Raw genomic sequence first — 27,728 nt, 5'->3', positions numbered from 1 at the left:
GGCCGAAATGAGCTTTCTCCGCAGGGCGGCCGGGCGCACCCTTAGAGATAGGGTGAGGAGCTCGGTCACCCGGGAGGAGCTCAGAGTAGAACCGCTGCTCCTCCACATCGAGAGGAGCCAGCTGAGGTGGCTCGGGCATCTGTTTTGGATGCCTCCTGGGCGCCTTCCTAGGGAGGTGTTCCGGGCATGTCCCACCGGGAGGAGGCCCCGGGGAAGACCCAGGACACGCTGGAGGGACTATGTCTCTCGGCTGGCCTGGGAACGCCTCAGCTGGAGGAAGTGTCTAGAGAGAGGGAAGTCTGGGCATCTTTGCTTAGACTGCTGCCCCCGCGATCCGATTCCGGATAAGTGGAGGAAAATGGATGGATGGATGGATGGATGGATGTTCTAAAAGTACCTTAAAAGGAAGCTGGTGACTGATTACTGAGTTATGTCCAGTAGTCTCCAGTGAGCCCAACCGTATTTGTCTGTCCCTACGCCTCCTCCACTTTAGCTTTCTCATCCTCATACAAGTTCTGTGCCTTGGTTACAGTGGTGGTTCTCCAAGGCAATTCATATGTGCAGGCTTTGGATGGAGTAAAATGATTACAAGCAAACGCTCGTCCTCCACAATGTTAATCGGCCTGCAAGCTGTAGCCAAGTTTGTTGCTTATAGTTGTCCAGGCATCTCCGTTGCAAACTATCTAGCATGGTTTGCCTTTGGTGAGGGGGAGGAGGGCTCTTTACATCAGCTGCGTGCTTGGCCAGTCAGTGGTATCTGAGACTCGACGTTCTCCAGCAGTAAGTCAGTTCACATTGACAGTAAATGTCACAAAAAGGAATAAAAACAGTGTGTGTGTGGAGCGTTATTAGACACTGATAAGCCAGCAGGAGGCTAACACTGATAAGATGCTATATGTTAGTTCATAGTGTTTGTGTGTGTACAAGTGAACAGAATGTGTATAGAAATGATAAGGTATTATACATAGTATAGTAGGCTTTCCTGTGTTTTTTTCCCATTTTTAAACCAGTGGGATTCCCTTCTGTTATCTTTTTGTCTTGTCCTTACATTGCCTCTATGCCTCCTTCTTTTTTCTGGAGATAAACAAAAAAGGCAGGGCTAAAGCAAACCCATCCTGTAGAGGAGGGGCACATGCCTTCTGCTAGTTTTAGCTTCTTATCCAACACGCATAATTTAGATAGTTCGTCAACCAAATGTCAACAGCTTTTTCGTTGTTGTTGTTGTTGGCATGCTTTACACTGACCATGCTGACTTTCATCCTTGGATATGTCCACTGTTGGCAGGGAAGCAAATGGTAAGGACTATACATTTGTCAAATAAAAGGCATAAAGAAACAAGTTCCAAGATTAATGTGTTTTGCAAAATATTTGCAGGAGAGAAAATAACTTAGCTTTTATTTTTGATGAAACATGAGTGATTTATTTTTGGTCCTGTGGTGGGGTAGTTATAGTAGTAGTTGGGTAGTTATATAGTGCATGTAGCAGTAGCAGGCTTTATATGCAGCAAATGTGAGTATAGTCTTGTGCAATATCACTAAAATGTTAAATAACTTTAAATTAAATCATCTTTGAATAATTGTATTATTTTCAAGTTGGGCTGTAGGGTTTATAATGTTATGCAAAGTATGATTAAAAACAAATAAATTAGATACATTGAAAATACAGGCCCCAAACATCAGTATAGCTCACTGGCTACTGAACAGGCATACTGGGTTAAGTGACTTAACATTTCTTGTTAAAAATTCAGTCAAACAACAACAATAATATGTTGTTGCATCTCTTTGTGACAGAATGGCCACAGGGAGATGCAAAAGAACCCCAAAACAAACAAAAGAAATTTAACAAAAACAAAGAGACACCTTAAAACCCTTATTTGAGATGAAGCAAAAACACCCAGTCTTGACTAAATTGGAAAAATATCTGTATACAAAAAAGAATTTAAGACAACAACAGACAGGCCAACATGGTCTCACCGTGTAAAAATAATTATAAAATACCTGTACAAACCTGTACAAAATGTCATTTAAAGAATCATTTTATCTCAGCATTTAAAGACCTTAAAGACAACTGAAATTCAATTAGTTTAACCCTCTTGCATGCACTGTAATATTATTGACCTACATAAAATGGACCCAACTGCTGACATAATGCATAGTTTTTAAAAAAATAAAGTCTTAAGGGGACCTGTTTGGGGTATGTTTCCTGGAGGCAACTGTCAAGTTTGGCGTGTACAGATGCCAAACAGAGGTTGTGGTGAACTCAATTAAATGACCAGACGAACCGAGGTAGCGACAAGTTCTTTACTAGTAGTAAACAAAACAACTAACATAAAGTCCAGGATATCACTCAGGTCGATAAGAAAGTCCAGGGTCGGCGCCGGTAAACAGGTATAGCCAGGGGATCCAAACTCGAGGTCAAGGGGGACAAAATCAGAAGGTCGGTACACTGCAGGCGAACAGAATCTGGGAGGGCATAGACAAAACACGGTGGTCAAGAAACGGTAATCCTAGGTCAGAAACAAAGAGTCAGGCAAGGGATAAGTGCTGGAGAGTCAGAGCTGGGGTCTAGAACAATCTGGCAGCGTCCTGGTAAGGAGCAGGTAATGATGATTAAATAAAAGGGCCAAAACTGAGGTGAAACAAAACAGGAAGTCATGTGAAAATAAAAGCATGACAGGAAGCAAGAGGGGCAGGAGCGTGACAGGCAACATTGTGTGACATTGGGAACAAGCTTAACAGGACGTCATAATGAGACCTGAAATTTTATTCATCAGAACAACTGAAATTAAAAAGAATGTCTCTTCAAAAACTATTATAAAATACGAGATTTTAGGATAATTTATTTATTATTTAATCATTTATTTGTTTTAATTTACACCTGTCCCTGCAACATCATCATATTACTGCAGGCTCATTGTCACTTGACTCTCCTGAAATCTTATCTGATTCCTGATAATAACTGGTAAAATAACAACTGTAAATGAAAATATCTGACTTTTACTGGATAGAGTTTTTCAATATTTGACTGTCAATTTTTTTCAACAGTGAAAATCTGGAAGCTGGGGTGCTGAGAAAGACCCCCCCCCCCCCCCCCCCCACACACACACACACACACACACACACACGCACACACACAGTAGAATAGTGTGGGAAAGGAAACATTAAATATATGTAAAACAAAATGTTATTATTAGTGACCCAAATCCAGTACATAGCTATTATTTTAAGGTTAGAGCTAATTTCTACTAAAGTAAACATTTAAGGGGAAACATGTTATATAAATGATCAATTTTAAAAACTCACATAAAGAATAGTAAGCAATTTTAAATAACAGGCAGATGACACCAGACAAATGACACTGTAGAAAAACACAGCTGGAATGCAAGAAAAAAATGTTTCAAAAAAGAACAATAGTATTTTGTGGGCAATTATTTTAATTTAGTAAAACAAGTTAAAAAACAATAAAATATCACATATACAATAGTAGGCACTTTCAGATCACAGGCAAATAACAGCAGATTACAGAACAGGTATTTTAGATTAATTTAGTTATTATTTCTGTACTAGAGAGATTTTATCACATGTATTTATAGAGTTTTCATTGAGATCATCATACATTTTCATTTCCCCCCACTATTCTTTAGGAAAATGTCTGTAATCTGCTGTTATTTGCCTGTAATATTTTAATGTGTTTTTTTATTTTCCTCTGTTTTTTCTTCCCACATTATTTTACTTTTTTAAAATGTATTTTCTTCTAGCAACCCAGCTGCCAGAGTTTGCCACTGTCACTTATCCTTGCTGCCTTTGACTAGGATAGCTACACCTTTTTTAGCACTTTTTTCATGCACTGTGAAACACTGAAGGTAGAAATTGATGCTAATGCATCCTTATCTGTGAATACTGAAATAATCACATTTTCTCTTGTGCAAAAACAATAGAGAGAATTCTAACAGATCCTCAGTAAGTTATTACTGATGATGGCTACAGAAGTGACTTACACTGTAGGTTAAATTCATGTCACTGTCACACCATGTTGCCTCTATGCAGTAAACCTATGTAAGCATATTTTGATAAATTCCAAGTTATTATTAAGTGTACAAAACTGAAGTTTACTCAGCAGTAAGTGTGACGAATATCTGGGGGGGTTGAGAATGCATGAAAATTTGTCTTTTTGTCACAATTCCAGAAGAGCAGAGACAGGTGTCATCCCCATGCTATGCCATATATTTAAATATCGTTACCTAAAGATGGTGTGACCAAAGAAAAGCTTTGTATCAATGAATTAAAGCCCTCCCACCATTACTACACCAACCTGTGACTTAAAATATGCAGCATGTCACTCTATAGTGAGGTAAATAGTTTTTGTTGCATAGAGGCAACACCATGCAACAGAGGGTTAAAGACTTGAGGCAGACTTGTAGTGGCTGGTCTCAGTCCACCAACATATTTGTGCTTAAATGGTTAATTCTCAGGTTTGGGAAAACATGTATGATAACAGCATTATTAAATCTAAATTCTCTCTTAATCTCAGGTTAAACTCACAGGTATGACTGAATTAGAAGCCTCAGGGGTGGGGGAGCATACCCCACCCTACATGATCTTTCTGGTGGTCTTCCTCTTCTTCCTCACTGGATTGCTGGGCTTCCTCATCTGCCACCTGCTCAAGAAGAAAGGCTACCACTGCCGAACCGGAGACATGGATGAAGAAGAGGAAAAGGAGAAAGTTGGAGGGAATGCAGACGGTGGGTTGGGAAAAAACCAGTATAATAGACAATAAAGTTGCATTATTAGTCTAATTTTAGTCAGTGACATTTTAGTTTCATATTTGGTCCTACATTTTTAATATTCATATTTTCTAAGCATTTTGAGAATACTGTTGTCTCTATCTTTGCTATGTACAGTTGCCATGGTTACATTTGTTGCTTTTGGGGAAAAAGCTGTTACGTTGTTGACACACAGTGTCCACATCCACAGCATTTCATGCTACATTATCTACAGTGCGAGTTATTTTGAAGCACCCAGCCCAGCAAAAAGAGATTTGCCACAAAAATAAATAAGTAACATTGCTATTGGCACAAAACCAACTTGGTTAAGTTTAGGTTGAATTAATTGAGTCCTTTGTTGAATTTAGAGGATTTTTATCATAATTGTTAATGTAATAAACATGTAGTTCAAATTCTTGAGGTAAAGAAACAACAGTGACCATTGGTTTAAAATGGGAAATTAACAGTGATCTCCTGTATCAGTCCAATGTTTTCTCAACCCATCTGTCCACTCCATGCCATGGTATGATATGATACGCTGTCTCTCCGACAGTAAGAAACTTCCTGAACTTAATTGGTCCATTTGGTTTTATTCAGTCTGTCGGCGATTCTGCCAATGGCTTTTTAGTACCGTTATGCTTTCTTGGTGATATCCAAAAAACATAGGTTTAATTTGTTAGTTGTTTCACTTCATTACAGATGAGGATGAAGAGAACCAGGATACAGTGGAGCAAATCCTCAAATGCATCCTTGAAAATGAAGGTGAGTAGTGTAACTAGAAGAATGACCGCTTCTTGGTTGTATGCCTCTGTCAACAAGTTAAATTCATGAGAATGGGCCAGACAGATGTACAGACTGGATGGATACGAACAGAACAACCCAAAAACAAAATGCCTCTGGCAACGGCTATTGCTGGTATGGAGGCATAAAAGTTCCTTAATCTCTTGAATTGAATTCTGTTTTGAAGTAGTTGAAGATAAAGTCTATCCGCTTCTGTATGTTCTTATATTCAGGTTTACTGTGGTACAATACAAAATTGGCACACATATCTGGGGCCCTGCCATTATACTCTGAGCTGATTGGATCATTACCTATCAACAACTCCAAATTGCACTAAATTCACTGGCTTGATGCTCAATTCTGATCTTTTTTGTCAAATCCAGTTACTTTTTCTGTTCATGTGACAATGTATCCAGCTCCAGTGTGAACACCGTTGAGCACATAAACTGCCACACAGGCACAGATTTAACCGAAATGCGAGTAGTCATATAAACACTAAAATAACGTGATTTGTGTGAGGGCAAATTGTGCAGTTCTCTCTAAAAGTGCTCAGATATGATATGTTCATTCTAGTTTGGCTGGATCAGAAGCTTCTGCATGAATGACTTAGTCTCTCGACTGCTGCTGTCGCTGCTGTTGCTCCCCTTTAGGTATATTTTTAATTGTATGTGAGTGGCCGACACTGAATGGTGATGACAGACTTCTAAAAAACCCATATGAATTCTGATTTGATTGCTGTGACAGCGGTTGCAGAGTCAGAGATCGGATATGAAACTGATCTAGGACCACATATGGAAGTGGCCTAGATCTGGTGTGAAAAAAATCCAATTTAGCTTTCCTGAACCGTTGTCTTCTCGTGCATTGATTTGCTAAGATGAACAGCCAGTCAGAGTAGTCTCTCTATCACCAATGAGGCCCAACACCAATTCAACTTGTCAAGTCAGCTGAAAAGCTGCCAACGGGGGCCGACTAGTGCCAATGGTGTGGGATGCACTGAGAGGGCGAGCCCCGATAGATGCTCACCAACAACCTGACGGTGGCCAATGGCCAACCGTCGGCTTGGTGTGTCTCTGACCTAATGGGCAGTAAGGAGTAGGTAAGGTAGGAGACGGTGGCCAATGGCCAACCATCGGCTTGGTGTGTCTGTGACCTAATGGGCAGTAAGGAGTAGGTAAGGTAGGAAGGGGAATGGGGGTTGGTTAGGAGGCTCAGGAGGAGGGATGCTCTGCTACCCTCCTCTTCCTCTTTTCTTCCCCCTCTTCTTTTTTGTCTTCTTTTTCCTCATTCATTTCTTTTTCCTCACTGCTACATGTAGTTTCCTTCTCTACCTTCTTATTCTCTTTGTTTTCCATCTTTTCTTTTTCTTTGTCCTCCTAAAACCTAAGGTATCATAACTGATTCGCACCGTTATTTCATGGATTGATTAACATGCAAGAAAATGTTCCACCTTAAAAGTGGCCTTGTAGCCACACAGTGAATATAACTTACTAATTCACACAGTTATTGTGCCACACCAGAGAATAGAATCAGTCAGTTTACCATTTGACCGTGTGAGCAGTTACAGCTAAATAACTTTATTATGATGGCGGCACATACGCACGCAGCGGCCCGGGGCCCTCGGCTTCAAACTAAATTTTGTTGTACATGTCACAATGTTACAATGACAATAAAATAAAGCTTCTTCTTCTTCTTCTTATATGTAAACCTGTAGGAAAAGTGTTCACATGGTCCTCAAAATGAGCCACAACTTGACCATGTGCATGCACAGCACACTCCACTACTTCAACAAATAGCATTATACCTCTGGTCTGAATGTGACCTAATAGTACTCATTTAAAATGGGTTCTTTTCATCACCTCTAGCTAACATGGAAGCCTTCAATGAGATGCTGGGAAACCACAACATCTGTGCGCTCCATGATCCCAGGTAAGCTCATCCACCTTAGCCGTTGTTAGTCTGATACATGTATAGCTGGTAACTGTATTAATGTCACAGTGAATCAGCATTTTAATTTCCATTCTTGAACATTACCAATTCTGGATTTTGAAATGAATCCAAATGAATTTTTATGGGGCAATGTTCTGTTCTACTTTTCACTTAAAAGTCACTGAGCAGATGTACTATATAACCAAATTGTTCCCTGTATCTTACAACAGTATGAGATCTAATCAGCCAGTGGCAAAGGTGAACTACTTGAATTTTGTGAATTAACAATATCTAATCATTGCTTTTGCCTTGTAATTACCACTAAAAATCTGAGAAACTAAACTGAATGATTTTCTAACTGAGATTGTTTAATGTTTATGCTACTCTGCCCCCAGTTCGGCCATCTACTTCACAACATTCTGATTGTCAGAGAACATTTGAGCAACAAAAATTCTAATAGACTGTGACGAAGGTCTTATGCCGAAACATTTTGCTTTCTGGCAACAGAAATCTTTCAGCTGGGCGGGGGTGGGTAGGAGATGACAGTGTATTATGAAGAAATAAAAGGAAGCTGTATCCATGTTTGTTCTATTGTGCACCGACTGTTGATGTCCGTTCCAGTCATACAGAAGACCACTGTGTATTCTGCAAGAGCAACGCTGAACTCTGTGCAATGGAAACACAATCATGTACTGGGGCCAGGCAGCCCAGGCCAATAGCGGGTCAGCTGGCCTGAGCACGAGGAGGTTTCTAGTAGCACTGGAAAGGCGGCATATGTTCCTTTTCCAGGATCTTAATATTGTTGTCCATCTTTTGTGTCCTGTGCATTTATGTTGATAAATCCAAATCTTTTATGTTTGTTTTGCAGATGTAGTGGTTTATTTACTCTCTCATGTACAATGATAATGTTGATGTCCAGGTTGCGTAAGGAGTCTATCGGCAGTGTTCCTCCCCATCACCACACAGTCCACTCAGGCGCAGCACACAACAACTGCCACCTCTGTGCCCAGGTTCGATCTAAAAAGGGACGCAGACAAAACAAAACTCCCCGATCCAAACAGCGACTTGGAGAACAGACTGTCTTCTCTGTTGGCAGGTAATAACACATTTAAACCACTTCTGCATTTCTTCTGGGATAGAGAAACAACATCAGAAATTAAAACATAAAGGGAAGATGTTTGAACAATGTAAAAGTAATTTTAAAAAAAATCACAAAAGTTTCATTTGTCATTGCCCCTTCAGATTTCGGGTGACACATACTGATAAGAAGCTTAATGGAGGTCCCAATGCATTAGTCAGTTCAGGGGACCAGCTGGACCAATCCCAGGACAGTGAGGAGCGTAAAGAGGGTGGGTACAACCTGAGAAGCATGTTCAAGGATGCCCAACCTTCCTCAGAGAGTGCCAATGGGCTTGCCCGAAATGTTGGGAAGCGAAAGAAGAGTGTAACTATATTTGGGCTCAGGCGGGGCAGTGACCCTGTTGGAATTAAAGGAGTGGAGGGAACAGTTGGGGAGATCGGAGCTGTTAAATTTGCTATTCAGCATCAACCTGTAGTGCTGGAGGAGTCAACACAAGGAGAGAACACTGAGCTTGTTGCTGAACCTGGTACTCAACCTGGTTTCAAACCTGAAACTGAGTTCCAAAAGAATCAGTTACCCACTCTACTGCAACATGAGACTGAGACAGTAGGTTCTGCTAATTCTGCTTCTTCTCAAAGTAAGGAACAGGCACACAACTCTAGCTCTGCTCCTGGGAATGACTCTAATGAGCTGAGTCCTGAACCTTGTATGAACCTAACAATCAAACCTTGCCTTGGAAATGCAGCAAAGTCTGCCCCCAGTTTGCTTCTTATTCCATCTCCAACATCGTCCAGACGGACATTTAAGACAACTGAGAGACAAGCAGATGTCAAGCATAAGGTGTTAGAATATGAGGAGGCATATGATCCTGGACCACTACAGACCTCTACACCAACTGCCCCCATGCCACAGTCCATTTCAGCTTTCACTCTTCCTGTGATTCCCATTGGTCAACATGAAACCTATTCTAGCACAGGTTTTCCCAACACCCAAACTCCCCCAGAACCAAGTTCCAGCACAGATCTGGAACTAGGTTTTGGTCCTAGTCTAGGTTTAATAAGCTTAGGTTCATCTCCTCAATCTTCATTCCCAACCAAGACCCTATCTTCAGCTTCTTCATTAAAAACTCCTACCTCACCCTTGGTGGTCACACCAAGCCCCAAACTAAGCTCAAGAAATACACCATCAGATGTTGCAAAAACTGCCTTTCCCCCACCCTCACTCCAAGCCCCAAACTTCCATCAAGTCGAGCAATGTCTAGCCAGTCCTATGGAAAAAAACATTAGTTCAGTGCAATCCCGAACTCCCTCCCCTGCTTTGTATGCTAGCCCCAATCTTGACACCATGCCAGTATCATTACAAACTCCCACTTCTTCTTCAGCTGACCAGAACCCATCCTTCAGGAGTTCACCCCATTTGAGTTTGAAATCAGAAAGTGTGCTCCCTGTAACAGCTATGACCAAAAGGCATATGGCTTCAAGTCCATTATCTTCAGATAAACTAGAGTTAGAAGGAGGTAGAATCCCAAAGACAGAGGAAAGGACAGAAATAAGGAGGCTTAAAACTGCTAAGCCTTCACCAGTTGAGGGAGATTTTAAAGGTTCTGCCCTTTCCGCTCCATCTGCTCAGCCTTCAAGCAAAAAACTGAGCAGTTTGCCTCTGTCACCTTCTAGCCCATTGTCCCCTTCCTCGCCTGTCGGGAGCAGAATAAGTAGTGTGACCATTGTCAAAGCCAGCCCGGACAGCAAGAGAGAGTTTTCAGTTGTCACTATGGTGGAGGATGAAGAATTGTTTACTTCAGTAAAAGACCAGAAAGGAGCCACTTTTGATGTTGGGGTTGGATCTAACAGCATGGGAATTAGTCCAGCAGTTGGTCATGGAGGAGAGGTTTCTGTTTTAGATGCTGGACAACCTGAGCGTCAAAGAGGAGAGACTTCTGGATCTGAGGTTGAGCTAATGTTAAGCCAGGAGAAATATGACATGATGGAGATGGAAGATATTGGAGACTGCAAGGTGACCCAGGTACAAGAAGAAGAGCAGCTGGAGTAGGTGAAGAAGCTGCTGTTACCTCAGTTGAAAGAGGACTGAGAGGTGAATTCTCAAGATGGTGAATAGTTCCAAGTGGAGTGGCATCACTCAGCAGGATATAGGAAGGGAAATAATAGTAATAATGGTAGTAACAAAGTCAAACCTTTCATTTCGTATGTGCACTTCTTTGCGATAATCTGATGGCATCTGAACATGTAAGCTTCATGTCATAATGAAATGTAAAAGTTGAGACAGCAATCATGCTAGGTCAGACCTAGAAACATTTACGTGTTACTTTCAACATGGCACAAATCAGAACTACCTGCAGTAGCATTAATGGATAGCACATGCAAAATTACAACAATCTTGTGTGAATTACAAATATTGCACACACAGTGTGGCACCCTCTGTCCTTGGCCTGGGTTTGAATAAAACTGTGAGGAACATATTGACTGTCGTTACATGTTTGAAAGAATAAATCAAATACAAATACAAATACAAAAAACATTAGTGTAAAAGTGACCTACAGTATGTCAGGCACTGTTTTAATAGACTGATGAAGCTAGCATTGGTATGGATCCCATGTCTGAAATGAGCTTACAAGCTCTAGGGATGGCACCGTCAGTCAGTGCACCACTCTGATCCATACTAAAATATCTCTGCCGATAGTTAGTTCATGGTTCCCAAATGATTACTCCTACTGACTTTCATGATTCCTTGACTTTTCCTTTAGCACTACCATGAGGTTAACTTGTCGGTGGACCTTCCCGGCAGGCAAGGCAGGCAGTTGCCTGGGGCCTCCAACTAAAGGGGACTCAAAAGCCACAAATGCACTATAATGTTTTCATACAATACTTACAAATTGCTTTATTATTCAAAGGAACATAGCCTACTCTGCAATACCTTATAAAAATGCTCTAAAAGCACCTCATTTAGCATCCACCCCACCCCAACACCTTACAGTACATGCTAAAGCCTGACACTATCAGAGTCCCATATATGACATAAACTCTCAGACTAGCTAAACTTCCACAGAATAAACTCTGCAGTACTCAAAGATATGACTTAAGACAAAGGTTTAAATTTTGTATTTTAAAATATGAAGTGTATTTTGAAGTTTTATTTGAAACAAAGACCGGTGATGTTTTATACCAATGACTACAGTAGAACTCTACACTAACACAGTATATGTCTTTTGTTCCTTCTCATTTGTCTATATAGTAGAACTCACAGGCCGCAAAAGTGTTTGTCGTTACCTTTGAAAATATTCACTACAGTATATTTAGATTTTAGGTTTTCTAATTCCAATGTTGGAGCAGTCTGTTTTCAGAGCACTGGCTTCTTTCAGCACAGTATATCTATATACTATCTAACTACTACAAAAAGGTGGTCATTCAATAGCCTCCAACAACAATCTAAAGACAATTTCCAAAGAGTACACGGCATTAATTCATTTCTTTTAACGACACAATTTTAAGAAAAATTCAATTTGTATTTATGTAGTTGGGACTATGCTGGCGTGCAGCCTAGTACACATTCATGCCTCAGGTCATGGATACAGAAACAGAAGACGTTTACTAGCCACAGTTCAAAAGTTTAAGGGCAGAGGTCAGCATCATTTCCTGGCCATTATGGGAAACTGACCAGGAGGTCTGTGGTCTGCTGTCCTAATTTTCCTTTCACTCTGTCTTCCATTTGCTCATGAATTTTCATCTCATTCATCTTCAGTCTGACATGTGAACAGAATGTCTTCACACAATGCACATCTAAAAAGATTCACTACATTCTCTTTACTCAGGCCGCTTCAGTATATGTAGATTTTTTTCATGACCTGATCATATCTGTAAGATTTTATTGTGACGTGTGTGTGTGTCTCTCTCTCTCCTGATCACTAGACACATCACGACTTCACATGTGCTTCTGTCACCCAGAGTCAAAACTAGAGTAAATTAATATGTTGTCATTTTGAACACAGTGGGCGGACTTGTGTTGAAAAGTTCAACATAATCTTGTAAATGACACTGCTCAAAGTAAAGAGGACTGTTGTTTGTTTGTTTAACTTTTGCACTATATCTAAAGCCATTTTAGAAGTATAACAATTGACTAAATGCACCATATATCTACACTACACTGCAAATAGGCTTTATAGAATAATGTATAGCCTATAAAATGTGTATGACCTGTTCTAGCTGGACAGCTTTCAGTAGACATACAGTATTACAGTATTAAACAAATACAGAACAATGTGAAACTGTCTATAATTTCATTTCGGTAAAGTGACCTTTGAATGTCACACAGTGGTGGAAGAAGAACTCAGATCCTTTACTTAAGTAAAAGTAACAATACCACAATGTAAAAATACTTTGTTACAAGTAAAAGCCCTGCAATGAAAATATTACTTAATTAAAAGTATAGAAGTATCAGCATCTAAATCTAGTTAAACTACTAAAGGTAAAGGTATTCAACACAATGGTGCATTTAACTTTAATTTTAGATTATAATTACTGATGCATCATATTTAAAATGTCGCAGCTGGGGAGTTAGGAGGTATTGTTTTTTTCTTTCTTTCCTAGGGGAGTGGGGGCCTGGAAGACTTTGTTTTTAAATGGTTTCAAACAATCTTTGCCACTTGGCACAATGTTAACATGCAAAATAAACCTCAGTCCCCGTCCTTTGGTCGAAGCATTCATAGTCCATCCATATTAGAGCTTCCTGTCGTATACAAAACTGTCTTTCATTCAGTTTATCATTTTCATTTCCTGGTAATCATTAAAATGATGTATAAGGTACAGTATACCCTTGGAATATCACTTTTCAAAATCTTTGATCTCCTTTTTCTGTTCGGCCAGAATCCCTGTTCTACTGGCAAGTCCCAGAAAATAGGAGAATGATCTGTCATTCCACACTTCGCCAGCACAGAGCTGTTGAGGTGGACTGACACTGTTCTTTTTAATTCTGTCCAGAAGTAACTATTGTTGCCTTTATGGGAATCAATAATAATTACATTCATCTCATTTTTCATAAAATGTATCTTCTGCCACACCAGGTAATAAGTTTCTGTTATGGATGATGGACGATGTGTTTTTAGTGGGTACATGTTGCTCTAATACACTAATGAATTAGTGTTCCATGTTTGCTGTCTTTTTTACCATCTCCCACTCTAGGGGGACCTTTTACAGAATGTAAACATCACTTGAGGGCAGTGCAAACTGGTGTTGTAACACAGAGAAAGACTTATTTTCATCAAACAACAACATGAATATGAAAAAGGACAAACACAGATGAGGCCCACTGGGTTGGTTTTTCATTCACTTTCCACTTCAGCCTCTTGTATCTTAATTTTAACTTTCAGCCAACATAGCACTAGCTCTTGGTATCTGTGTGGACCATGAAAATACATGATGTTTCTCTCACATGGGGGCCACGGCTGTAGAGAGAACAGTTTATTGTTAATAGTGAGATGTCTAATGTTAATGTTTAGAACCACCAGAATTCTGTGATTCCAGTTGGATCAAATCAGGGGGTTTGTGATGATTTTGAGAGCTGTGTAATGTATTTTCTCCTTGGGCCTATAATATACAGTATGTACAGTATTATACACAACCTGATGTGCGATACTTGTAAATAGTCAGATGTATCCTAAATGATTCTATGAAATAAAATGTCAGAACTATAATTTTAAAATGTAAGTGTGTTTTGTTTTTGCTGAGCTTGATGATCAGAAATTTGAAAATTACTCACAAAATAGTAAAGTTTTAACAACTCAGTAATCAGATTGTCCTGAAATACATGACTCAGAGAATCACAGATTAGAGGGAAAGACAGTTCACATTTAATGGAGGTAAGAAAGAGCAAAAACAACAGCTCAGCCTGAAGCAAGGAAGGAGAAGATGTGGCGGGGTCACAGAGCAGCTTTAGACTGGCAGGAATAAAAAAAATGAAACTGATATGAAATATTGCTACAACAGCAGCTAAAATGGGAAAAAATATGGTCTTTGCAGAGAAGGAAAAAAAATAACATTTCACACATCATAGTTTATACAAGGGAACAGTAAATTATAATATGTACGCAAGTCAGTTCATTTCAGTTTTTATCATATAGCACCAATTCACAACAATAATTGTCTCAGGTCACTTTACATAATAAGGTCTAGACCTTAGATCTTGAGCAGTGACAGTGGGGTGGAAACTCCCTTTAACAGAAAAAAAACCCCCGGCTCAGCTCTTGGTGGATGGCTATACATAACTTTTTTTGGGAAAAGCCATTGTGTAAAATTGATTCCAGTAGATAATCCTCTAGTTATTTATGACACCGTCTGTAAAAAGGTTAGTCTATCCTCCTGTAAAATGGTGTTTTCTATACTTTCTTTCATTTTCCATATGCAATAGTGTTCTATCACTTCTTAGAAAGCCTAGAGCTATAGCAAATAACAAAAATACAGTTTCAATTTACTTAGTTGGAGCTGCACTACTTGATGATGTCTTATACACTTGGCTGGTAGGATCTACAGTCAACTGTGTTGCTGGCTAGTCAACCTGCTGTGTGTCTTTGCTTGAATGGGTCATATGCTGATTTTAAAGTAATACCTTAGTAGCCAAAAACCTAGAGGTATACAATAGCAATTTTTCACTTTCTGTATGTCTTACTTGTTAATATGCCTTTCTTTTTCCCCAGATGTTTCATTAATTAATTATAACTTTACTTAAATGTTAAGTCTAATGTCATTACAGTGCTTGTTGGTGCATGTATGTGTTACTGTACATGCTGTGCCAGTTCATTTTGAAGTAACACATAAAGGGTGCATGAATAAACTTTGGTGTATGCTGTGTTCTCATCCCATGATGACTACAGTGACCAATGAGAACACCTGAAAAATACAAAACTGTGTTTCTTTGGTCAAAACAAGACATGTCTTTTCTGAGCCTTGACAGTGACTCTGGTCTTTGCCTCAAGGCTGAGATGAAGGCTTCTGTGTTGGAGGAGGAGGAGGTGCTCGACACTAAAACAGTACAGAGGGAGGAGAGATGTGTTGATTGTCATGATCCCTGGCCATACAAAGACTCATTCTACACATTCAGCTTGCCAATATCTTCATCTATTGTTTTTGTCGTGATAGATATTACAAGATTTTTCAACAGCACATACCGGTCTTAGCCGACTTCTGGAGAGATCTGGAGAGTTGTGGTTTTTGCTTCCAGTGCCTGAACATACACAAAGACAAGCAGACAACTGTTACCAGCTTAGCTAACAGCTAACTGGACCAAAGTTTAACTCCACTCACCTGCTGTGTTGTCTGGGAGCCTTGGAGGAATGACCTGCTGTTTGTCCTCCACACAGGTAGGGGGAGTAGCGCTGAGCACTGAACTACAGCCAGAGGTTGAGGGAATTGGGACTGGGGGAGAGATGGGAGGCATGGTTGGAGTGGGGAGAGGCTGGAGAAAAAAGAATCGGCAGCATTAACCTCAAACAAAAAGCCAATAAACCATAAGACAAATTGGGCAAAGGTCAGACGGTAAATGGGATAAAGCTTTCAGAGTTAGAACCTCATCAACTACAATTTACAGGATAATTCAAGAAACCACAAAGAGAATCCAGTCTCACCTCCTCCTCCTCCTGCAGTTTCTCCTCTTCCTCCCCTTCATCATGTACAAGCTCTACTACCAAGGAGGGGAAGAGACCGATCCGTCCATTCAGCTCTCCCTCCCAAAAACCATCATCCACCTAAAAAATTCATTCATGTAGATCATGTAAGATACAGTACGTCAAATAAAACATTCAAATATTCAAACAGAGCAGGTGGGAGGTATTAACCACTGCCTCATGAATCCACCTATCCAGCATCTACATATGAGCTTTGTTCAGGGCTTTAAACCTCGTCTCGTTTCTTTCATCAGTGACTGTAGTGCAATACTCGTGATGACAACTACAGAAACTTCATGAAAACTGAGCTCATTCCATTTGCTGGGGAAGGCCATGAGAAGCCTTCCAAAAAAGTTCTGTTCCCAAGGGCAACAATTAGCTTGCACACCTATCAGTTCCACATGAAACTGTTCAGATTTGCTATGATTCAATAAAAGGAGCTCTTGAAATTGGCATCACTGGCTCTTGGCACTGCTCTTATTTTGGAACACACAGTAGGTTGCAAGGCACACCTCTCCATGTCGACAGCGTATCAGGTGGATTAGTGCCCCCTCCTGGAAGGAAAGCTCCTCTGCACTCTGGGCGTCGTAGCAGTACAATGCTCTAGCTACTCCTGCAACAGATCAGACTGGATCATGATGTACCATCTTATTAGGAATCACTTATGCATACATATGACATGCATATAAGTATGAACATCTCTTTTACAACCACATGGGGCTACTGGCCAAGGTGAGGGCTGCAGATGAGAATGTGGAGACAGTGGTCAGGTTTTACAGTTCCCCTTTGAATGGAATCTTATCTTAACCACCTTGTGTATCCAGGTCTTGAAAAATTAGATAGGGTCACTGCCCTCCATACCTTTGGGTAAACCCACAATATGTGAAGGAGAATGTCTCTATGCACAGTTACATTCAGGTGCATCACCATTAAGACTCAATGTTTAGGTGAGATTGAAAGTGATGTCCATGCCATGCTGTGTATTCCTCGATGATGTACGGACATTTTTTAGTACAATATCCTTTATCTATGATGAGTTCTTCTGGATAGATGATTATAATAAACCTGAACTGTGATTCAGGAGCGAAACCTGTTTTGTCATGTTCATGTCTGACAACACTAGAACTGTATGGTATGTGCATGGTGCAATAAATAACATAATTAAGTACTAATATACAGTTGCAAGAAAAAGTAATGACACTGCAATTTCCAGGTTTCCTGCATGAGTTGGTCATGAAATGTGATCTGATCTTCACTGAAGTCACAAATATTAACAAACACAGTATTTCTAAGCTGATAAAACATAAACAGTCATGATCTTTCATGTTTTTATTGAACACACCCATCAAACATCCAAAGTGATGGTGGAAAAAGTCATGATAAAAGTGTTGAACCACCTTTGGCAGCAGTAACCTCAATCAAGTGCTTCCTGTTCCTTCCAATTTATGCCGAAAATTGCAAATGGTGTCATAACTTTTTCTTGTTTTCAGTGGTAGGTTAAATAACACACACACAGTGACAGACTGTTCTAACCTCTGCTCCCTGCCTTCTCTTTATTCCCAGTGGATGAGGTGGAGCTGAAGGAACTGTCCAGCTGAGCAGCGTCCTCTCCTGGTAGACAAACGATCTGCACATAACGCTCAGGAACATAGCCCACCTGACCACATGAGTTACACACCTTCACAGGGACATCAATAGGTATACTGAGATACATATAAGACACTAGACAAACATATACACTATACAGTGCACTGCACTGCATATCTTAAATAGAAGAACATTAACTTTTGCTGTGACAGCAAACAGCAGAGCAGCTGTTACCTTCAGCCAGTCCTCCATGTCTCCATCATCAATCACTTGAAGCTCCTCTCCCTCCATGATCGACAGCTCATCTGACTGGCTGGCCTATGGGAAGTTATGGGCTCTTGTCAGTTTTATCTCCAATTAAATAAAATCAACATTATCCACCTGCAGTATCCTACACACAGGATAAACCACTGGCCACGGCATTTGCTAAATATGTGACAGTAGATGATTTCATTAATATGCTCACAGACTGAAAAATATATTCTGCATCTTTTCTAAATTTATCAGCCGATTTCACTGGTTTCAGATAAGATCAGCCTCTGTACGACAGACATGCTGAGTTCTCATCCTTCCTCTCGTGGATTTGTTACCAAATAACTGAGGGTTTCTCAACATCCTGCAGCCTGTGACTTAACTTTACTTCCTAAAGCTGTCACTGCCTCAGAGTCAGAGAAGCATCAAGCTGACATGTCCACAGATACTGTGAAGTTGAGAATTATGCAATTTCTGTCTATTTTAAAGAAGTTCCAAAGAAAAACAGGCATTCTAATATTTTTTAAATTTATTATACTTTTGATTTCAAATGTTTCCTAGAGACTAGAGTCCAGTGAAAGTTTGCTGTGGTACTTTTTCAGGCAATAAAAATTCACTAAAGGGTACAAGTGAATATCTGAGCTTGGACTACCTGATAGCTGTAGACAACTTTGCAGGCTGCAGGGTAAACATACACTCCAGATGCCAATACTGGATCCGCAAAGATGTCTTCGTCCTCATCGCCGTAGTCCTCAAAGTCAGTCAGCTCAAACTCGTCATCCTGGAAAGGACATCAGAGTGACATGAGTATGCATTATACTCACATCAAACAACAAAAACACAGTCCTTCTCACTATGGTTTCTCTTCTAAATTGTAGCCTTCTCTGTTCTTCTTTTTAGTAAAAAAGTTCCCAGGGCACCTCATTAGAGAATGGGATGTTTGAATTTAAAACATTTTTTATTCATGATTTGAACATGCTTCTGCATGTTTACATGTTGGCCCTGCGATGGACTGACAGCCTGTCCAGGGTGTACCCTGCCTTTCGCCCGATGCTGGCTGGGGTTGGCTCCAGCCCCCCCACCCGCGACCCCGTTCGGGAATAAGTGGTATAAAAAATGAGATGAGATGATTTAAATGTGTTTTGACTTCCTGCTTATGGACTTTGCCTTCTGCCTGCATCTTTTGACTTTTTGCTGATCCCTGCCTGCTTTGTCGGTTGTGCTTCATAATAAAGGTGAAGTGTTTGAACTTTTTATCAGTGTGTCCATAGTTATGTTTGAGTTCTCTGTTATTTCAGTGGTGATACAACATTGAATATATTTTAATGATTAAATATTGTGACTGTGTGTATTTGTTTGTTCCTCTGTGCATCGAGGAACTCACTCATTCCCACACACACCATCCTGCTGGGTCCACATCTCTTCCAGGATAACAGTGTCCCCATCTACTGGGCAGGAGGGGTCACCGAATGATTTGATGAGGATGAAAACAATGTGAATGATATGCTATGGCCTTTGCAGTCACCAGACTGCAACCCAGTCAAGTTAGACAGCGTCTCCAGCTCCATCATCAAAATGTCTAAGAGGGAATATTTGTTGAAAGAATGGTGTTCATCCCTGCAGTAGAGTTCCAGATGCACTGTTCCGGTGGTCCCAGCTGCTCCATAGCTTGACCTAACACCAGTGAGCTACCAGAGCTGCCTACAAGCTATGGCTTCACAAATCAATTTAAGCAGGTTGGTAGTGTGTGTGTGTGTATGTGTGTGTGTGTGTGTGTGCGCATACAGTGCCTTGCGAAAGTATTCGGCCCCCTTGAACTTTGCGACCTTTTGCCACATTTCAGGCTTCAAACATAAAGATATAAAACTGTAATTTTTTGTGAAGAATCAACAACAAGTGGGACACAATCATGAAGTGGAACGAAATTTATTGGATATTTCAAACTTTTCTAACAAATAAAAAACTGAAAAATTGGGCGTGCAAAATTATTCAGCCCCCTTAAGTTAATACTTTGTAGCGCCACCTTTTGCTGCGATTACAGCTGTAAATCGCTTGGGGTATGTCTCTATCAGTTTTGCACATCAAGAGACTGAAATTTTTGCCCATTCCTCCTGCAAAACAGCTCGAGCTCAGTGAGGTTGGATAGAGAGCGTTTGTGAACAGCAGTTTTCAGTTCTTTCCAAAGATTCTCGATTGGATTCAGGTCTGGACTTTGACTTGGCCATTCTAACACCTGGATATGTTTATTTGTGAACCATTCCATTGTAGATTTTGCTTTATGTCTTGGATCATTGTCTTGTTGGAAGACAAATCTCCATCCCAGTCTCAGGTCTTTTGCAGACTCCATCAGGTTTCCTTCCAAAATGGTCCTGTATTTGGCTCCATCCATCTTCCCATCAATTTTAACCATCTTCCCTGTCCCTGCTGAAGAAAAGCAGGCCCAAACCATGATGCTGCCACCACCATGTTTGACAGTGGGGATGGTGTGTTCAAGGTGATGAGCTGTGTTGCTTTTACGCCAAACATAACATTTTGCATTGTTGCCAAAAAGTTCGATTTTGGTTTCATCTGACCAGAGCACCTTCTTCCACATGTTTGGTGCGTCTCCCAGGTGGCTTGTGGCAAACTTTAAACGACACTTTTTATGGATATCTTTAAGAAATGGCTTTCTTCTTGCCACTCTTCCATAAAGGCCAGATTTGTGCAGTATACGACTGATTGTTGTCCTATGGACAGAGTCTCCCACCTCAGCTGTAGATCTCTGCAGTTCATCCAGAGTGATCATGGGCCTCTTGGCTGCATCTCTGATCAGTCTTCTCCTTGTATGAGCTGAAAGTTTAGAGGGACGGCCAGGTCTTGGTAGATTTGCAGTGGTCTGATACTCCTTCCATTTCAATATTATCGCTTGCACAGTGCTCCTTGGGATGTTTAAAGCTTGGGAAATCTTTTTGTATCCAAATCCGGCTTTAAACTTCTCCACAACAGTATCTCGGACCTGCCTGGTGTGTTCCTTGTTCTTCATGATGCTCTCTGCGCTTTAAACGGACCTCTGAGACTATCACAGTGCAGGTGCATTTATACGGAGACTTGATTACACACAGGTGGATTCTATTTATCATCATTAGTCATTTAGGTCAACATTGGATCATTCAGAGATCCTCACTGAACTTCTGGAGAGAGTTTGCTGCACTGAAAGTAAAGGGGCTGAATAATTTTGCACGCCCAATTATTCAGTTTTTTATTTGTTAAAAAAGTTTGAAATATCCAATAAATTTCGTTCCACTTCATGATTGTGTCCCACTTGTTGTTGATTCTTCACAAAAAAATTACAGTTTTATATCTTTATGTTTGAAGCCTGAAATGTGGCAAAAGGTCGCAAAGTTCAAGGGGGCCGAATACTTTCGCAAGGCACTGTATTTACATACTATGAAGTCCTCCATCGACTTCCTCTGTTCACTGAGCCGTCTCTCTCTCTCCAGCTCCTCCTCAGCCTGATTCATGGCGTTGTGAAGCCACAGTTCGATTCCTGTGATGCTGTCTGACAAGAGGGCCAGACGAGCCTCTGCCTTCACTCTGCTGAGCTGAGACAGAAAGACACCAAGACACTCAGACACAGACTTTTAGATTTGTTGTGACTTACACTTTACTAAAATATTGTTACTTTGAAAGCATAGATCTACTAAAGCTAGTCTACAGTACTTTGTTAAAAACTACGAAATTGACAATGTTCATGTGATGCAAAATTAGAACAATATATTATCAAAAAAAATAAAAATAAATATCACATGGCAGCAAAAACTGCCACTGAATTGAATTTATCACCTGGGACCTGAACCTGTCTTTACATAAAGCTCCCCTTTGCTTTAAATCTGGATTTTGTATATTGTAACTACTATACAATATTCAGCATTGTAAAATAAAAATAAATAAACATTCATCTTGTTTTATGGCCCAAAACTCTATGTAGTTACACAAAAAATATAAGTATGCGTGAGGTCTAAAACTATAACCATGTTTCAAATCCAGTGGCCCCCTCTGACCATTGTTGGAATATTTACTGCAGCAAATGATTAACACAACAACTGCACTATTTATTCAGATGATAAATCCAACTACAGTTCACTGGATTTGCTGCTAAGTAAACCTGATGGTTTTGATGGTGGTGTGCATGACTGTGTTCACAGCTGCTGAAAAGACATGACAGTGTTTTATCCCCCAAGAACAGAACTATACGAGATGAAAATGGTTTAGTTAGTAATGAGTAACTCAGGTGTTTCCAGATTTCTTTGATGAGTTGATGAGTTTATAGTTGTGCTTCCTGGAGATACAGTATGTTGTTTGAGTTTTATTGTTTAAATTAGAAAGGTAGGACTTTATATGCTTTTCCCTATTATGTAAAAGATAAGGGAGAGGCTGAGAGCAGAATGGTAAAGACACTAAGGCTAACATGTTTTTTGTTTTTGAGACAAAACAAACAAAACAAAAAGACAAGTACCTTGGCTTTCCTGATGCTTTCCTGCACCTCTGCTATCTTCTGCTCCACACTGAGCTCTGTCTCCCCTGACAAGAGCTTCAGCCGACTCTCTAACATCTGCAGAGCCTGACAGAGATGCACAATACAATCATTATTAGAGTGGAATTTCAGCTTATTTGTTAATTCACTTACCACTTCAATTCATTTAAATAGCTACTCTGGCTGCTACAGAGAATGAAACCAGAAAACACTGCTCGTTCACAGCTAATGGTCTAATCTGATCTATTCAGAGGAAGGCTTTATCATGCAGCATCCTGACAGACACCACAGTAGATTAATGGTGATGGTGAGGTGCTAATTTAAGTAATCACATTTTTTCCATACAGAATTTTAAAATCAATAAATGGAAAATAATCAAGTGATATCAATGATTATCATTTAGAGATGTTGCTGTTTTTTGTGTGTGCATTTTAAAAGAAGTAACAAAACTGACTAATCCAACAATGTTAACACTTTTAGAGAAAGATAAATATTCTGAATTACTGAACAAAAACAAAACAAAAAAAAAACCCAAAGGTGAATTGCGACAACCACTCTTTTGGCTCAGGAGTGTCCTGGCTCTCCAGCTGTGAAATCAAAGTCTCACCCTCTCCCCGTGAGTGATGATCTTATAGTCTTTGGAAGCTTTTGTAACCCACTTCTTGGCCTCCTTCACCAGACAACCCTCTGCTTCTGAAGCACCGACCTTCTGCAGAGAAGACACCTGTACAGACGGGAGACCAACATTTTCCACAAGGCATCTTTCAACTTATAAACATCTGGATAATGCGATTCAATGCAGCCTTTGTGGATTTTTGATGACACTGGGCTTGAGGTTGCTGATGCTTCATTTTGAAGCTGTTGTACTGCTAATGCATATATATTTTTTTATTCCAAATAACTAAATTCAGCATCCAAATGTATCTCATTACATCATATAGTGACAAAAACAAAAAAGCAGAGTGGGATCATGTCCTATTCTGAAATGTTTTGTTTAAAAAGGGTTTTTGAGCAATGTTTTTTAATATTTTTTTATTGTGAAAAAGATATCCCCACCTTTAGAGTAACTGTCTACTGCTTCTTCATCTGACAGCACTGAAACTACAGATTACTGTCTGTGATACTAGAAGAAAAGTCTTGTAATACAGCAGGCAGAGTAGTGTTTATTATAGATTTGCCAGCTGGTTTTCCTGGAGATCTCACACACACACAAACAGACAGACCCACCTTGTCACGTGTAGCAGGTTGGAAGGTGAATTCAGGCGTTTTGCTTAAGGAAACAGATTCTTGTAAAAAGTGCTGAACATTTCTCTTTCTGGTCACCTGACAACACAACAAGCAATCGCTTTTAGCCATGAACAACAAAAACATGTAGTCCTCCCCTGAAAAACAAGCCAGATCATCTGTTACTTCACTGTGGAATTTGTTAAAAACATCTGAAACGGTCGTGCTGACTCTTTTTCACTCAAACTTCCAAAACAACCTGAGTTTGTTTTTGCCAAAGCGGAGGTGAACATCCATCCATTACGTATACTGCTTATCTAAAGGGGTTCAAATGACTCACATTTGGAAAGGAATGACTGTGCTGTGTTCCCCTCACAATCTAAACTTCTTTTGTCCCAACCTTTTCTCTCTTGTATTAGTGTCTTTATTTCTGCCTTGCTCATTCCTTCTGTCTCTCGCTCTGTTACTTTCCCTGACACCCTCCGCCCCCACCACCATGTCCTCTAGAGAGGAGGTGAGAAATATCCTATGTCTGGTTTCTCTGAAGCCACAAATCTACCTCAGACCATCTACAAACATCGGTCATCAATTCTGATAGCTTTGAAGAATCTCCAGTTTGGTTACTGAAGCTGTTAGTCACAGTTGCTCTGATATGACGAGTGAATGTGGAATAAGAGCCTTGTTTGTCCAGACCATCAAAACCTGTGGTCAGTGGACACAACAAGTCACATACACATAGGTGTCTGTAATATTCACATGTTAACAGAATTATTTCAAATCTTAGCCCTTAACACTATTACTATAGCAGATGCTGATTGGATAATTTGATGCTTGTGCAGGTGCTTATAAGATATGTGTGTGTGAAATTAGCCTTCCTCAGGAGCACGTGTTATGTTCTGCAATAAAGAATGTTAGCCAGCATGTCATTGTGAAGCATGGAACTGTTGACAGACAACAAGAAAGTACCTTAACAACACTGTCCCAAATCCTGCTGTACCGTTTGTGTGTGGACAGACAGGTGTCCATCTCTGTCCCGCACAGCAGGGTAAAGTGGCTTCTTAAATCATCATAAATGTCACCGCCCATTTGCTGAAGAGGGAAATAGGGAACACAAGTCATTTTTCATTAGTTCAGATTGTTTCACCACCACTTTCACCTCTACAGTTTGGATCTTTTACCCATGTTAGATAAACATACGGTCGGTCCAGAACTCCCAGCCCCCCTCCCCCATCTTTAGCTCTCAGTACAGTACACTCAGTGGCCACTTTATTAGGTGTGCCTTTACAGTCGAATGCTGTAAAATACAGGGTCCCGTTTTATTTAATACATCCACAGGTTCATTATATATTATACATTTCTTTGCTACTTATTAACAACACAATTGCAATTCTAGCAAAAAGCTAAAGAAAAAAGAAAAGCAGTTTTGTATACTGTGCAGAGAAGCACTACAGATCAGCATCTTCCAGGAAAAGATGAATCTATCAGGAAACGATGGGGTCAGTGTTCTGATATATAACTGGCTTTCCCTTTTCTGCAGTGTGAATATGTCAGAGTGTGTGTGTGTGTGTTACCTCCATAATGTGTGGTAAGTCGTTAGTATAGTAGTGCTGTTGATGGGCATTCACTGCTGCTAACGCCAACAGATACTCATTACGAACTTCAGTCAAACGGTCATCACTCTCTTTCAACCTGGCACTGAGCTGTACACACACACACACACACACACACACACACACACACACACACACACACACACACACAATTATATCTCTTAGTTCAGGTGAAACATGCAACAAACATCATCTACTGTAACATGATTAAAGAAAGAAATCTGGAGTGCTGCATTAAAAGTCACTTAAAGATACACTATGTAACTTAATGTAGCACTAGCATGACAGTCCAAATCAGCCCACCCTGCTCCGCCCAGCACTCCCTCTCCCCGCTTCACTGTTCTCTACTATGATCTGCTACACTCCGTCCAGCTCTTCGGATCTTTGTCGTCATGAAATTACAATAAATCAGGATGTAACAAAAGTTACTGATCAAGCAGAAATAATTGAACATCTCTGACTGGTTAGAGAGGTCAGTCCTGCTCAAAACCTTTTAGAAGCTAATATCTCTGCACCGCTGCCAGTGCTGGCCAAGGAGTCTGGGTCATAGGAGGCTTCGACAGCACCTCTCCACATTAAGACAAGTTTTGGAGCAGATTTCTGCAACAAAACTATTACATACTGTAGCTTTAAGGTCTGATTGTAGTTTTAAGACTTTAAGATAAACTGACTGTAACAGGCATACTGTATGTTGTGTTCACATCATGTGAGGTAGAGATGCCACAGCTGGTTACAGCCATTTCACATGAATCAGATGAAGGGAACAAACAAAATAAAATTTTATTTCTTGCCTTGGTCAATGTCAGCAGGCTATTTCTGTTATGCAGGAAATGCTGTTCTGTTAGCTAAAACAAATGACTTCAGCTTCATACCTTAGCTGTCATCTTATGTAGTCCTGTTTTAAAATGGAAAATCCCATGTTCACTCTTTCTGGCTCTGGAAGACAAAGTAAAAACATACAGACAACATACAGTAAGACCTAAAATAACAGACATACAGAACATACAGAACTGTACTTGCAAAATGTATGTGTCTTTGTACATGAAGTGGTTTATCTTCTTCATAAAATAAAACATTCATCTCATTTATTTTTTATGTTTCCCAGCCACAAACACAAGTGCATGGGGACCTGGTTTGTGCATCAGCAGCTTTCTCTCTGACAACGCCAGCAATGTGGCTGAGTTGGTGGTAGCGCTTTTTGATCCTGTGCAACTCCCGCAGAGCATCCACCATTTCACCCTGCACACTCTGGAGCCGCTCCAAGCCCTAACACACACACACGCAAAGCACAATGGTCCATTCAGCTACCAGTGTCCTTTGGTAGATATTTCATGCTCACAGTGTAGTGCAGTATGTTGCACTTTAGAAAATAAACACCGTTCCTATGTGTTTAGAGTATTTGATGACTAGGTGTGCAGACTGTGAGCAGCTCTCTCACTCTCTTAGTTCGGATGTCCTTTGCATTGCGGAAACCTCTGGAGGCTTGTCCAATCAGCTTGCGGTATTCCTCTGCAGCAGCAAGCCGTGATGCTGCAGTCTGAGCTGTACCATCTACCACTGACCGCCACACAGCAAACACACTTCTGAAAACACACACATTGACACCAATGGCATCCAGGTACCTTGTGTGAAAGTGATCATGCAGATCTTGCACAATCCCTGGCAGACTGGTTTTCTGCCTGGTCGGACTACTTTTTGTTAAATTAGTTAAAAATCACTTGGTCTGTCTTTCTGTACCTTTTGACCTGTATCCAGCAACATAACATCAGGTACAGTATACAGTGGGTACGGAAAGTATTCAGACCCCCTTAAATTTTTCACTCTTTGTTATATTGCAGCCATATGCTAAAATCATTTAAGTTCATTTTTTCTTCATTAATGTACACACAGCACCCCATATTGACAGAAAAACACTGAATTTTTGACATTTTTGCAGATTTATTAAAAAAGAAAAACTGAAATATCACATGGTCATAAGTATTCAGACCCTTTGCTGTGACACTCATATATTTAACTTAGGTGCTGTCCATTTCTTCTGATCATCCCTGAGATGGTTCTACACCTTCATTTGAGTCCAGCTGTGTTTGATTATACTGATTGGACGTGATTAGGAAAGCCACACACCTGTCTATATAAGACCCTACAGCTCACACTGCATGTCAGAGCAAATGAGAATCATGAGGTCAAAGGAACTGCCTGAAGAGCTCACAGACAGAATTGTGGCAAGGCACAGATCTGGCCAAGGTTACAAAAAAAAATTTCTGCTGCACTTAAGGTTCCTAAGAGCACAGTGGCCTCCATAATCCGTAAATGGAAGACGTTTG

The 27,728-nt window shown here is 40.3% G+C and overlaps 2 protein-coding genes across 7 annotated transcripts in view; one reads left to right on the top strand and one right to left on the bottom strand.

The window, feature by feature from the left end:
• The window catches only part of rell2 (RELT like 2), a 21,720-nt gene extending 7,478 nt beyond the window's left edge, over positions 1-14,242 (top strand). For 5 of the 6 annotated variants that reach the window (XM_020611283.1, XM_020611286.1, XM_020611284.1 and 2 more), the window contains 5 exons: positions 4,531-4,741; positions 5,462-5,524; positions 7,405-7,468; positions 8,388-8,564; positions 8,711-14,242. In XM_020611283.1, coding sequence (XP_020466939.1) covers positions 4,546-4,741; positions 5,462-5,524; positions 7,405-7,468; positions 8,388-8,564; positions 8,711-10,598 — 2,388 coding nt within the window. In that variant the 5' untranslated portion in view covers positions 4,531-4,545 and the 3' untranslated portion in view covers positions 10,599-14,242. Of the gene's footprint in view, positions 1-1,017; positions 1,296-4,530; positions 4,742-5,461; positions 5,525-7,404; positions 7,469-8,387; positions 8,565-8,710 lie in introns of those variants that run through there. The other variant, XM_020611280.1, reaches the window with a different exon arrangement.
• Positions 14,243-14,793: 551 nt separating this feature from the next.
• Positions 14,794-27,728, bottom strand: part of LOC109966439 (F-BAR and double SH3 domains protein 1-like) — a 30,344-nt gene continuing 17,409 nt past the window's right edge. The window contains exons 4-21 of the mRNA XM_020611268.1: positions 27,142-27,149; positions 26,843-26,987; positions 26,534-26,670; positions 26,277-26,340; positions 25,366-25,494; positions 24,761-24,883; positions 23,798-23,893; positions 23,178-23,294; positions 22,553-22,657; positions 21,483-21,638; positions 18,710-18,838; positions 18,040-18,123; positions 17,752-17,896; positions 16,731-16,831; positions 16,180-16,299; positions 15,860-16,010; positions 15,724-15,779; positions 14,794-15,577 (exon numbers count right to left, since the gene is read on the bottom strand). Coding sequence (XP_020466924.1) covers positions 15,527-15,577; positions 15,724-15,779; positions 15,860-16,010; positions 16,180-16,299; positions 16,731-16,831; positions 17,752-17,896; positions 18,040-18,123; positions 18,710-18,838; positions 21,483-21,638; positions 22,553-22,657; positions 23,178-23,294; positions 23,798-23,893; positions 24,761-24,883; positions 25,366-25,494; positions 26,277-26,340; positions 26,534-26,670; positions 26,843-26,987; positions 27,142-27,149 — 1,917 coding nt within the window. The 3' untranslated portion in view covers positions 14,794-15,526. The remainder of the gene's footprint in view (positions 15,578-15,723; positions 15,780-15,859; positions 16,011-16,179; positions 16,300-16,730; positions 16,832-17,751; positions 17,897-18,039; positions 18,124-18,709; positions 18,839-21,482; positions 21,639-22,552; positions 22,658-23,177; positions 23,295-23,797; positions 23,894-24,760; positions 24,884-25,365; positions 25,495-26,276; positions 26,341-26,533; positions 26,671-26,842; positions 26,988-27,141; positions 27,150-27,728) is intronic.

This window comes from Monopterus albus, unplaced genomic scaffold (genome assembly GCF_001952655.1).
Source record: "Monopterus albus unplaced genomic scaffold, M_albus_1.0 scaffold111.1, whole genome shotgun sequence".
NCBI lineage: Eukaryota > Metazoa > Chordata > Actinopteri > Synbranchiformes > Synbranchidae > Monopterus > Monopterus albus.
The sequence above is the reverse complement of the archived record's forward strand: the minus strand, read 5'-3'. Positions and strand labels throughout refer to the sequence as shown.